At 42.7% G+C, this 13,931-nt stretch overlaps 1 protein-coding gene across 6 annotated transcripts in view; it reads right to left on the bottom strand.

The window, feature by feature from the left end:
- ATE1 (arginyltransferase 1) overlaps nucleotides 1-13,931 on the bottom strand; it is a 52,427-nt gene that overhangs the window by 32,023 nt on the left and 6,473 nt on the right. For 3 of the 6 annotated variants that reach the window (XM_070432011.1, XM_070432009.1, XM_070432014.1), the window contains exons 4-7: nucleotides 13,293-13,396; nucleotides 11,304-11,558; nucleotides 9,137-9,348; nucleotides 7,193-7,321 (exon numbers count right to left, since the gene is read on the bottom strand). In XM_070432011.1, coding sequence (XP_070288112.1) covers nucleotides 7,193-7,321; nucleotides 9,137-9,348; nucleotides 11,304-11,558; nucleotides 13,293-13,396 — 700 coding nt within the window. Of the gene's footprint in view, nucleotides 1-6,204; nucleotides 6,334-7,192; nucleotides 7,322-9,136; nucleotides 9,349-11,303; nucleotides 11,559-13,292; nucleotides 13,397-13,931 lie in introns of all 6 variants that reach the window. The other 3 variants (XM_070432012.1, XM_070432010.1, XM_070432013.1) reach the window with 2 other exon arrangements.

The following is a 13,931-nucleotide window of genomic DNA, read 5'->3' on the forward strand; positions in this document are numbered from 1 at the left end:
GATACACACAGAAATGTTGCACAATGAAATTACATGATGTCTGGGATTTTCTTAAAAATCATTGAGGGGTCAGGAGGGAAGTAATGGGGTGAGCGTGTAGATCAAACAAGACTGGCCATTATATTTTACTAGTGAGGACAGGAGATGAGTATTTGAGAATTCATTATACGAATCTCTCTACTGTGCGAATGTTTCAAGTTTCCACACTAAAGTTTAAAAAACTGTATCATGTGGTGAAGGCAGGGGGCGGGGACGGGTTAGAAAGAGTCAATGGGGAATTAAAGGGGGCATCTGTAATACTTTCAACAATAAAGATAAAAGTAGATTTAAAATAAAATAAAAAAAAAACTGTACCAGACACTTCCTCCCCCAAATACTAAAGTAAATGTTACTGAAATATTACTAGTACACGCCAAAGCCACATAATTAACTAGTATCCTATAGGCTCTCGATGCCAGGGAATACCAAACTACAGAGACTATAAGAATGTTTTCTTAAATTATATCAATATGCAATTCGATTATATTAACTGTTAAGAGAACTTTCTGAAAGTGCAAAGTATAACAAAATTTTAAATTCTCATAACGCTGACATGAAACAAGTCACCGTACAGAAATTTAACGTGCAAGCTTTGTTGTTGTGGGCCCTTTTCACAGTAGCCCAACATGAGACAGACTGACTGCACACTTATAGGTACCACTTACACACTTGGTCAGACCAGCTCCAAGCAAGACCACATTATGACAGGTTCAGGTGTTGCCAATAGCTGTTAACATTATTAGTATTTTAATATGAATGCAAACCTATGAAAAGAACTTTGAAAAAGTATTTTAAGATTTGTTAGCTAAAATGTGCAAAGGACAATGTCTAATTTATCTATATGTCCCCCAAACCTACCATACTGACTGAAGCATGCTAGGAATTAAATGTTTACACAACTGGTTGAATAGAAGAATCACACTCATCCATAGCCAAGGGGAGAAATATGGGAGCCATTTTAACCCCTAGAGTGCCGGGGAGCGCAATCGTGCTCCTCCTGTCTTTCCCCAAAAGTGCCGGGAGCGCTATCGGCAATTTTTTTTCCTACTAGTATTTTATAATACAATCAGCAAACAATATATGTCAAAGATGACAACAAATGTAGTAAAGGTTTCCTTAAGTTTTTGAATATGTAACTTCATTTACTTGCGATTCATAATTTTTTTCCTAAACTACTGTAAAATCAGCAAAAATGCCCTGCAATTTTAGCATAGTTCCTAGGATATTGGTTGGCACTCAAAGGGTTAAAAATAAAATTTTGAATGATTTCTAAAATGTCACAGAAAAGCTTTTATATATGTGTGTGTAAGTATGTTTATATACACATAGATACCTCTATCCTTTATTTCTAGATCTACACAAATATATTCCTATTTTTACACATTCTTCAAGACAGAATTATGCTCTGGGTAAATAATCATGTATGTTAATACACATCCTGTACAACTACTAGCTGGAAGAAAATCGACTGCTTTTTCATCATGCAAGCAGCTCCCTAAAATTACCTGGCGTATTAAATGAATCACCACAGCAAAGCCACACACTCTCCTTGTTTGGACCGGCCGTCAACGGGCAGCATTGTTCGCTTGTCAAGTCCTCAGGAGGAGGCCGTAAAGCATGAGGCTCCTCAGGCTTAATGGGGAAAGCGGACCTAAATTACAGCAGCTCAGGACCAAAGGCGCTCACGCCAAGATGATTCCTATCACGTGAGCTTTGCACTCACTCAACGGTGCTTACTCGTTGGAGGCAGATTTCTCAACACTCAGGAAATTAACGCAGCTTTTACTTATAGAAAAAACAACTGTCAAGAGCTTCGGGCTTTCTTTGAATTTTCCTTTTCCTTCATGTCCCACGTTTCAAGAATACAGTTTTCTTTCTGAGTAGTTTTCCGTTGGCTGCGACTTCTCTCCAGCTGCTTCTTAGGAACAGTCAGCTCAGCTGCGGGCCCTCCCCACGAGTTCCTGGGCACCGCTCCGGGCACCGTGTATTTCTCCTGACTCCAGTAGAGTGTTTTCACAAGTTGGTGTGATAGCACAAGGTACAGTACAGGTTATGGGAATCTGATCTAGTGAGTTCTTCAAAAGCAAGAACCTCCATCACCAGAGCGCAAATCCAGAAACATCAGTTGCCTTGTCTTCAGTTCCAAATAAAGCAGTTAAGAAATACACATGTAAATCTCCCCTGAATAATACCTTTTATAGGTTTTATGTGGTATAAAAGTAACTTAAAGACTAAAATTACATGCTGATGAACCAAACAGAATGATTTGAAATATTACCTCTTCCTTTGAAAGGACTAATTCTAATTTAATATTAAAAATTTAAACCTATGTAATCTTTTAATTCAAACAAATATTTGAAATAAAACGGAAAAACAAACCACCAAAGAAAAACCTAATTCTGACTGCAAATGCTGGCTGGTGGCCCTGACTGCCGACTCCTAACGGTGGTCTTCTGCACCCTAGCAGCCAAGGTGCAGTCAATCGTCATTAGCCAAGCACCTTCCCCTTCATTTAACCCTTACAACCCGCTCACATTTACCACGAGGAGCCTGACAGGAGGCAGCTGAGGGACGGGACTGGCTCAAAGCCACTCAGGCAGCAGTGGGAGCTGAAGCTGAGGCAGGATGCCTGCAGAGTGCACACTGCCACGCTGGACGGCCTCAGCCCTCAAGTCATGTTCTCACCCAAAATGTACGAGGCTGTAGACATAACAAGCATGTCTGGTGTCGTCTTCATGCCACTCAGTCTAAATGATTTAGCACTGGGCACACCAACTTCATGCAGCTGATTAATCAAGAATTAACATTCAGCCCTAGCCGGCTTGGCTCAGTGGATAGAGCGTCAGCCTGCGGACTGAAGGGTCCCAGGTTCGATTCTGGCCAAGGGCACATGCCTGGGTTTTGGGCTCAATCCCCAGTAGGGGGCGTGTAGGAGGCAGCCAATCAATGATTCTCTCTCATCATTGATGTTTCTCTCTCTCCCCTCTCCCTTCCTCTCTGAAATCAATAAAGAAATATATATATAAGAAAATGATAAAGATTTCTTATTAAAAAAAAGAACTAACATTCATTTCATGCCACACATTCCACTTCATTCTCTCATTACTCAGCTTTCGAGAAACAACACAGGTATGTGCATATTAATATACTAGAGGCCCGACACATGAATTCATGCACAGGTACAGTCCCTAGGCCTGGCCTGTGATCAGGGCCATCTTCTCCGGCTGCCTGCAGCTGGCCCCACCCCGGGTTCCCCATTCACCCTGGGGGAACACCAGGGGGCAGCTCCTGCACTGAGTGTCTGCCCCCTTGTGGTCAGTGTGCGTCATAGCAACCAGTCATTCCACTGGATTTGCATATTAGGCTTTGATTATATAGGATATGTTTATGAGAGGTCAATTATCAAGCTACTCTAGAACTTCAGACATTCAAACCAAAAACAAAACCCCCAAAGAAAGCACTAAAAGGTGATAAAGGTTGATGAAAAGCATTCCGACGCTTGTACCCCCTCACACAAGGATCCCTCCACTTCCGTTACCTGGCGCTCGTTTCCAGGACAGTTACGAGCACCAGCGTGCTCCCTGCACCTGCCCTCCTCCTCCTTAACCCATCCCTGCCAACCACCATCTCGACTCACTCACTATGCCTGCTGTTCATGACCATCTCTGATCACCTCCTGTCACCCCGGAAGTGCCCCACCAGAGCAGGGATCTCAACCTGCTGACTCACGTGCTACCTACCAAGTGCTTCTCCAGCAGTACCTGGCACACCCTAGGTGCTCAATAAGTATTTTAACAAACACATTAAGAGACCACAAGGTAGAGAGGGAAAGTGCTAAAACTAGACAAACTAACACAGAAAGAACTGACATCAAAAAGAGAAAGGAAGAGGCTGAAAGAGTCCATTAGAGAAAAGGCAGCCGTCTGCGGGCACTTGCACAGGAAACACAGGGCAGGGCACCATCAGCAGACAGTCCTGCTCAGCACTGTGAGGAGGCAGAGGACCACCATGCACTGTGAAGGACTGTCACTGCACATGATGAGAACATAAAATCTTGGCAATAAAGATGTTTCAATTACCTGGAAAATTTGCTTATGTTGAACATCTCACTCACCGGTGTCAGTTATTCCATAGACATTATTTAGGCCACTGTAACTTCATCGTATGATAAAATGTGGCCCAGTAGAAGGCACCTTAATTTGTAGGCATCACTCTGCCATTGACACCCCCCCCCATTATCTTGGACAAATCGCCTAATTCTCCAAATAGGGGAAGTCACTCTACACAACCACTAAGGTCCCTTTGTCTCTAATGTATGATGCTATGATTTTATGATCTGAGATGAGTTTCTGGAAATTACTGACCAAAATAAACTTTAAGGAAAAATGTTCCCAGTGCTACTTAACACAAACCCTTTTGCATCTCCCCCAAATTAACATTATGCTAAGAATACAATAGAACCTTTACTCTAACTTATTTAAGTGATTCAAAAGCTTTCTATTAGTAAATGTCTCACACACCTTAAGACAGATTAGAATACGAAAGTATCCTGACTTAGAAGTGCTCATAAAAAGTGGGTTTTTTAATTAAATTAAACCGATCATGGCCTAAGCCCTCTACTTTATTCAGCTAAGTTAGTCCTGGCCTTAAAAAATATATAAAAAATACTTCAAAATGCTCAGAGCTTGCCTTCATTCACATTCTGTTAATTGTATGAGTTAGATATTTATAAACTAGTGCATGCCTATATACATGACTGGTTTGTCTGCATACCTGAAGGAAATGTCAGTCTGATACAGTGATCACTTTCTAAACGTAAGTTATTATTTTCATATACGCAGAATAAGACTACTGAGGGGAAATGAAACTGAAAGCGTAAGTTCCAAAAAATTTAAATCTTTCACAAGCAACGAATCATCTGTAATCATCATATTCAACACCTCAATGCAAACTGCTTCTACCCAAGGGCAGAAGGAAAGCATCTATCCTACATCCCAGGCTGTGAATACAGGGCTGTATCCCACACTGGCAGGGCCGACTGGGATCAAAGCGCAGACCTGTCCTGGAGCCAGGGCGCCACCTGCTGGCTGGAGCCATGCACAACCCAGTACCCCATTAGCTGCCGTGTTTCTCCAGGTTAGGGCGCACCCAGGGTGACTGACCACATATGCCTCATGGAAGACTACCCTCCCCTAACCATCCCCCTGAGCAGTGCAGGCCTCTTACATCTGCATCGCTCACAGGAAGTGCTCTCAACTCTGTAGCAAACAGTGTCCAGGAAGGCACAGGAGCCGGGAATAACCTCCATCATGGTAGGAACATCTGCAGCAGGGACACCTCCTTACACAGAGACACCGCTAGGGCAGCTCACAGGCTTGATGCTGCCGATCAGTGAGCCCCAGTTTAATATCTTGTCTAGGGAAGATCCTGCTCATGAAGCAGGGGTGTCCCTCCCAGAGAAAGGAGCCAGAAAGCAGCGGCATGAGGGGTTACAGGCCATAGGAGCAGAGAGCTACTCAGCACCCCCAAGAATTGTTACCCACTGCCAACAGCAGTCCAAAAATATTAAATGGGAAATTCCAGAAATAAACAATCCGTAGGTTTTAAACAGCACACCACTCTGAGTGGTGTGAGGAAATCGCGAGCCACGCCGTTCCACCCACCCAGGACGTCAATCACCCGTGCCCAGCGTATCCAGGCGGTCCATGCTCCTCCCTGGTTATCAGGCAGACCAAGCTCCCACCCATAACTCGATTACAGCACGTTGTTCAACTGCACCATTACTGTTAGCTATTGCTGCCCACCTCCTACGTGCCTAATCTGTAGATTAAACGTCGCACAGGCATGTGCAGGAAGAAGCATGGCACGTGCAGGATTTGGTGCACCAAGACTGGCGATAACGAGCACGCAGTGATGTCTGCTGACTCGGCCTGAGGACAACAGATAAACACGCTTCATTCAGGATCCTGAGCAGAACACTAAGAACACATCCTTTTCTCTGAGGATTTAAAGGCTGACATGTATAACACATTTTCATAATATTCAGGCATACACACTGAAAGTAGAGTAATACTCCACTTAGCAGATAAAAAAGTGGCGTAAGAAAGTTCTATTGCTTCCTCACACACACGCCCAGCACACAGGAACACGTGGAACGAAGGGTACCTCGGTCTTCCCACACTCCTCGGGCGGATCCTGGTGGATGGCCATTTGATACTTGACATATAAGGAAAACGACTGGCTGAGGGACGACTTGAACTCTGGGTCCTCAAAGGAGACAGGTACTAACCTCACCTTCAGAGCAAGGAAGATACAAGCAAACTCGATTGAAACACCTCCACCTGATGACACGCTTCTGAAGGTGAGGCTAAGTAAGATCTCCGCAATTCCCCTTCCAAAGCTCAGCACTGGGTTCTCCAGGAAGTGAATCATCCAGGGAGGAGTGACGGGCACAGACCTGAAGCACTAGCTTCACATTAATAAAGGCCAAGACATTGACCTTCCTGTTTTGGGTTCCCTGACCCACCTACGTCGTTTTCTGCACACCCTAGAGTCACTGTGGCTGCTGATGGCTATGGCCACTCCCTTTGTCACCACGACATAGGAAGTGCTTTAAGCTTTTTCCTCTTCCAGATTTTTCCTGGGTAATTTGATTTATAAAGTTACAAGCAATTAAGACAGGACTTTTGTTCAAATATTCTATCTTACTTTTCTAACTCTCCTGAGTCTGGGCAGTGTATTAACAGAGGAAGGCAGCTGTTATGAATGAACCCTTCTACACGTGACTTGAAAATGGGGAGAAAGCGTATTAACCTGTTGGGCAAAGTATGCCTACCATAAAAGTGTAAAGGTTTTTTGCATTTTTCTCAAATATTTTTACTTAGACCTCTATTATTTTTAGATAAATGCATTTAAAGATAGTGATTTTAATTAAAGATAATTCATTTTGTGCGTTCCTTTTCCACTTTGAAATTACACGACTGGCACTAGGCACCATTTGCACTTTCAGAATGTCCGTCAATCCAGTTCTCTCTTTGCAGATATGCTGCAAACGGAGTATAAATAAAATGCACCACAAGTAAACCGATAGTTCATACAGGGATATCGAGTGGAAGGGAGAGTTCCGTATGCACAGAACACTTGGCCTGCTGACCTGGCTGACAGTTGGTTCATCAGGTGAGTGGTTGTGAATAACCATCTGGTACCGTTTATAGACCTGGTACGACTCCAGCATTGTGGCTTTGAACTGAGAACTTGGTGGAGATGATCTCACCACCCTCACCTTCAGAAGGAGTTAAAAACAATGTCCATTAATTCATTTGCTTATTCCATGGAATATGCATTAACAGTTACTCCCACCCAAAAAGAACCAAATGCTCCAATACAAATATTATTGCATAAATATGTAATATTTTAACGTTAAAAATCTACCAAGTTAGTAAATAAATTCAAAAAGCTATTTCTCCAACTTACAGGCTCATTAAGAAGGCAGAGGACCCTGTCTCATTCTAAGACTAGCTGAAGTCTACGACCCAATTATGGAAGCTGCTCTCTTGTAAATGACAGGATACTTCTGACACGCAGGGTACAAACACAAATACACTCTTCCATCCTAGCTGTGTGCAGCTCACCTGCGCTTAGTCAGTCAGGAATTCTGGAAATGTGAATATGTTTTTTGGACACTCTGATGAGTTATTGCTAATGCTAAACTTACCACCTTTTCTTATGAGTGTGAAAGACAACGGAGTGCTCCTGTTTTATAACACGGTTAAGAATGCAGACTCTAACTCAGATTTCCTTCACTCAAGTCTTAACGTCACCGTCGTGCTCAATATATAATTAGCCTGTGTACCGTAATTTACTCATATGTAAAATGAGGAAGAGTTAAAAACAGTAATTGCAAGCAGCAATGGCTAACATTTATTTTAATATTATTTACTAGCCAGCCAAAATGTTAGCAAAACAGGATAGTAAAACAGAAAATCAAAGCAATCTAATAAAAAGGCATATGTCACGTATGCCTTGAGAAGTAATTCTACGAAGCAAGCGTGACAGTGGACAGCAGGTCTTCTGTCCGTCCAGGGGGCCATTACATTAAAAAGCAAAAGCTGCCTACTGTAAACAGCTAGGTTAAGTGTGCCTGGTACCCTGAATACCTTACTATTTATGATCAAAAGATAAATGACTCCTCATAAAATATTTAAAGTAGTGTGTTAACTCCTTCTTTACCGGTTGGGAAGGAGAAAGTCAGTAACGAAATCAGAGTGGCCCAGGAAGTACAGAGTGAGGCTGTTAAAAGTTACACCTGGTAACACTGTCCTAAGGTTCGCACTGTGTCAAAGCTAGCTTTTAATACCAAATCTTCAGTGATAGGAGAGGTTCTTAGGTGACATTAAGCTATGAACTCAAAGGCTGAGCAGTTACTAATCATTTATGAGAATATGATAGTATCATTATGGCTGATTTAGAAAACAAGGTATAAATACCAAACGGATACTGAAAAATCTAGACTTAATCTGGAATGTAAATCGATTTGGGAAAAATAGCAGGAACACTCTAGAAGTGTTCCTATCATGCTAACCGGGCTTGGGGGAGTAACGAGAAGTTTATTACGCAGTACGACTCAGCACTGCTTCATACTCCCTCACTGCTGGCCTGCACAGGTGCTGCTGCTGCTGCTCGACTACGGTCAGGACAACAGAATAGCGACAACGGTGATGCGCCTCGTGTGACCTGTTCGCCTTTACTATCTAAACCACAGCTGCCACCTGTGAAAGTTAAACAGGTGCTTTTTGCTTTTTTTCACTTAACTACTAAATTTCAATCACGGGATACAGAAAGCCAAAGACTTTACGCATCATAACATGCAAAAACCTGGAATTGCTTTGGTAACTTTAGTCAAACTGCCTATTTTTTTTATCTTAAGTTTCTCTCAAGTAGCAGCTGACTCAGTAAACACAATGCCCCTCCATCCACTTTAATTCCGTTTACACAACGCATCGATGGGTTAATATAACCTCAAATGAAAACATACAAGGGAATCCACCAAAAAACAAACAATAAAGCAAAACAGAACATTCTATGTTCTCCAAAGTACCTCTAACTTATGTGACGCATCCTCCGGTAAAGATTCAAAAATTAACTCCTCCAGCGATTTCGGCTGGTTGGGTTTGGTCTTTGGTTCCCGTGGAGCCTGGAAGCCCTCAGGCCCTCCGGCCGGGCTCTGCTGCATGAGCTTTAACCTCTTCCTCTCCTTCCGGATTTCCTTTGCTTTCCGACACGGAGGCTTGCTCAAATCTGCCCCTTTGCCTAAAAAGAATTTCAGAATATTAGACCAATCACAGTTGACTCTGGAAATGTTTTCTCAAGTCTCAAAGACGCTACAGAACAAATCCAGAGAGACCCAGCTGTCAGGTGTCTGAGGGTCCTGGTGTGGAGCCGAAAGTCAATCTTAAAATTCTACCTTGGAAGCAAGAACTGCCGGAGAAGGGGAAGCGGCACGGAGCTGTCCAGCTCTCATTGTGGAAAATCTCTGTTTAAAAACATTTACGTCCTCTCTGCCTTTGTGAGGAGAGAGGACATAATCAAGTACCTTTTGCTCAGGACATGGCTGCCGCAGGCCCACACCTCTGAGCACTGGGGACACAGACACGCTCAGCCTCAGGTAGAAAGAGGTGCTGACCCCAGAGCACACGGGGGCAGGTTCTCAATGAAAAACACCTCTACCTGGTTGACAGCATGTCTCTCCCCACCTAACTGAGGAGTCGCATTAGTTAGCTCTTCAGCGGTTCTCAACCTGTGGGTCGCGGACAATGAAAATACAACCTGCATGCCAGATATTTACATTATGATGCATAACAGTAGCAAAATTTCAGTTATGAAGTAGCAACGAAAATAATTTTATGGTTGGGGGTCACCACAACACGAGGAACTGTATTAAAGGGTCGTGGCATTAGGAAGGTTGAGAACCACTGCATCAGAATTTTAATCAAACCTCTTTAAAAGGTAAAAATTTTAACTATCTGGGACCCCATAATTCCACGATCTCACATATTGAAAATGACCCTCAATCTTATACCAAGCTAGACTCCTCCTGGCATCCATTTCCCATATCCTTGCTATGGGCCAGTGTAATAGTAACAGCAGTTCAAGAGTAATCGTCATCATAGAAACAGCAGTACCAAAAATGGGAGGTATCTGTAATACTATCAGTACAACAAAAATCGTAAGTACCATCAATTATACGTCAGTGACTCTTTCAAATGAGGGGAGGGTACATGGAAGTTCATTACAATATTCAGTCTTCATGTGTCTGTTTGAAATTCTCTGAAATGGCTTTTTAATCTGATACACAAGTAATTTTTATAATAAGAAATTAAAAATAAAAGAACTAACCCTATCACTCTAGTAAAAGTTGAAGGAAATTATCTGAACCATTCAAAGTATTTTAATGGCTTATTCTCATTTTTAGGATAAAATCTCAGACCAACATCAGTTTAAATGCCATGAAAGTCTTACATTAAAAAAAACACACACACAAAAAACACTTCAACAAAAAGTTTTCTGTGCTTTTATATACGTAGCAAAGAAAAACTAAAATAGTACTGAATAGTACTAAAAATCCTTTGTTCTTAAGTATAAGAACAAATTCAAGAAATGAAGCATAAAAATCATCCAAACTATTTTTATAAAATTTTAAAAGAATTATATACACATACATGCACACAAGCACATTATATACCCATTTAATACTTAATAAAATTTTTAAACTTAATTCTTTTTATAAGTGAAAATACAGGAAAAAAATCTTACCTTTTTAAAAGTGAAATTAAATATCAAAATCTCAAATTTTTTGAATTAAAATTTATTATGATTACCTAAAGAAAACTAATGATAAACAAGAATTTTATGATGTCCATATACTGTGGACATAATACCAAAAATTACTTTGTCTCACTTAACATCAAAAATAAAAATGTTTAGCCTATCTTTTCACTAAAAAAGTTTGGTTCTCAAGCCTCGAGTGCCCTAAGGTAGTAAGAAGAAATGGAGCTCTTTTCAAATGTGTTTGGGGATAATAAGGCTATTTTCAGGCTCACTAAACATTGGTTTTAAAAAGATGTGACGTGTCCATCTAAACCCCGGCAGTAAGCTGTATACTGTAGACTCAGGAGTCACTCGCATTTGCAGCTGATGCGAGGACCCGGGTAACACCCCAGCACAAAGAAGGGCATCTGACAAGACGTCGCTGACATCGGCGCTACCTGGCTTAGGAGCTGTGTGCACGTCCACTGCGTGGGACGGTTCCCCCGAGCCCAGCTCCTCGTTTTTGTCCTGGGATTGAATAAACTCGTTCGATTCCTCTTTCTTTGTGCTTTTTCCTTTCTTCTTCACTTCCCTCTCTAAGCTCTCTTTGAGGTTATCGCCGAGCTTTTTAAGGTCACACTGTAGATCCAATTTATTGATTAGTGCCATGTCCCCGGCAACGGCATCCTCCATGCTGGGCTCCATAGGCTCATCTACAAACAAGAAAACAGCCAAGTCCATCAGCCAGACACGGTTAAGGCACATCAAGGGGAGCAATGTCCCTTTACCCTCCGTAGCAGAAGCTCCTGTGTGTCCACAAATCCACCCTCCCTCCCTCCCAGCAGCAGAGCAGCAGCCAGGACTGGGGCAGCCCAGCCAGGGAGGGCACTGCCATCCCTGCAAGTTGGGACCAAGTTCCCTCCAACAAAATATAACCCAACGGATATGTCCAACGTTGCCTCCCTTGTTTTAAAGGAAATATGTGCCTGAACTTCCATCCTTTCCCCTCCCCACTGGCAGGATCAGTAAAAACCAGAGCGAGGTTGGAAATACATGGAGGGTGGCCCGGAACGGCCAGCCTGACACAGCACCCGACTGCTGTGCGAGGCAGGAGCCGACTGCTATCCTCGTTCAGTCACTGCATTTTGGCGTCTCTATGTTACAGCTTTTACCCTAATGAGTACATCACTCCTATTAACTAAGTTGCAGACCTAAGTAATTCAGAAAATTATTCAAGTCAAATAAAGAACTGAACGTAAGAGCTACATGAAAAGACAGGCAACCAGGGAGGGGTAAATGGGAGATATCTGTAAAACTATCAACAATAAAAAACATACACACTAAAAATAAAAGGGCAGGCAACCATCAATTTACAAATGAACAGCATCCTCAAAGCTTATCTAAATATTAATTTTTGAAACTCAGAACAGGATTCCCAGCCATTGGAAAGTTTGTACATTGACTAACCAACAAATCTAACCTGCAAGATGATGAACGGACAATAAGCAGCAGAGCTAAGCCAACATCCTGAGGCTCCCAAAGCTCCAACTGCCCCTGACCTGAGCCTGACTCCATGACCTGAGCCCTGCCCGGTCAGCTCCAACCTGTCCTGAATCCTGGTCCATTATGGACAGTGCAGGAGGGCAGAGAACGTACCTGTCTCGCTGGCCACTGTCTCTCCAGTGCTTACAAAAAGGCCTGGGACATTGTAGGCACTCAAAGCATACTTGGGGGAAATTAACAAGCTAAGACTGGGGTGGGAGGCTTCCTTCAGGAGCATGAAGAATGGGTGCATTCTCAATTCTTATATATGTTATTTAGGCACTGCCTATAAGAAAAGGGGTTTTTTGTTTGTTTTTTTAAGTAACAAAACTGGAAATGCAAAGTATCTGTAACCACAGTTAATTAAATGTTACTAATTATCTTTAAGAAATTCACACATTAAAAAACAAAAAAAGAAATTCCCACATAATTCAAAATTGGTCAGACAAGTAAGAAACAGAATTTCAGGCAATAACTTACTAAAGTCATCTCACTTAAACAGAAAATCCGTGCCCGACTCCACAGTCACAGTGACTGCAATCGCATGCAAGCTGCACGTGAGCACCTGGTCTCTAGAGACAACACCCCTTCCCGTTTCCTTCAGGATATTATTGGGACCAAGTAAGAGAAGAGTTGTCAAAGCACCATGACAACTACGCTTTCCATAAACGCCACAACATCGTATCTCGAAAATGACCTCACTCTCACATCAAGCAGGACTCGCCTGGCATCCATTTCCCATGCCGATGTGGGGCCAGGGTCACTGTAACAACAGCTCGCAGTAACTCGTCACAGCAACAGCGGTACCTGCTGTCGTAAGGACCCTGTTCCCTGGCGGAAAATGAGAACCTTGGAAAGAGACATCATTTTAAAGTAAACAGTTTTTAGACCCCATCTCATCTTACCCTCACAATTTCCTTTGGAAATTTCCCCTTTAGCCAGAAATTTCAACATTTTTTTCAAAACCTTCTTGTGAGATTTTGATGGCTGAAACTGTAAAGATCGGCACCTAGGAAAGCAAAATAAATATTTAAAAAATGAACTCAAACTCTGAAGAAATAAACCAGTTATGGACAGTATCCAGTATATTGAGGCAAAGCTTATGCCTGGGATTTCTGGATAAAGTCAAGGCTTAACATAGCCTCTAACCTCACCTCACATCTCACTAAAACTAAGGATTAGGAAAGAAAGACATAATTCACTAGGAAACAGATGGGAGAAATGCTGGGAGCTGGGAAGCGGAAGTACAAGGGTAGCTGACTGAGCAGACCCAAGAAAGTCAACCCTGAACCAACAGGGAGCAAAGCCCAAAGGATGCCCTACTGCCGGTCTCCGCATCACCCATAATGCCTCAGGGCTAGTGATACCTGCGTCACACGCCACAGGGGACATGCAAGAAGGTGCATCTACAGCTCGGAAGAGCCCCTGGAAGGAGGTTCTGGAAGCAGTTGGATGTCGGGTGCCCTCCCCCGCCCTGCACAGAGGACTCCCTCACAACCCAGTAGAAAACTGCAGTTTCAGTAAAGAGAGAAACAGCCTCTTCC

This window comes from Myotis yumanensis, unplaced genomic scaffold, assembly GCF_028538775.1.
Source record: "Myotis yumanensis isolate MYYU_CA2020_CCGP unplaced genomic scaffold, mMyoYum1.0.hap1 SCAF_13, whole genome shotgun sequence".
Taxonomy (NCBI): Eukaryota; Metazoa; Chordata; class Mammalia; order Chiroptera; family Vespertilionidae; genus Myotis; species Myotis yumanensis.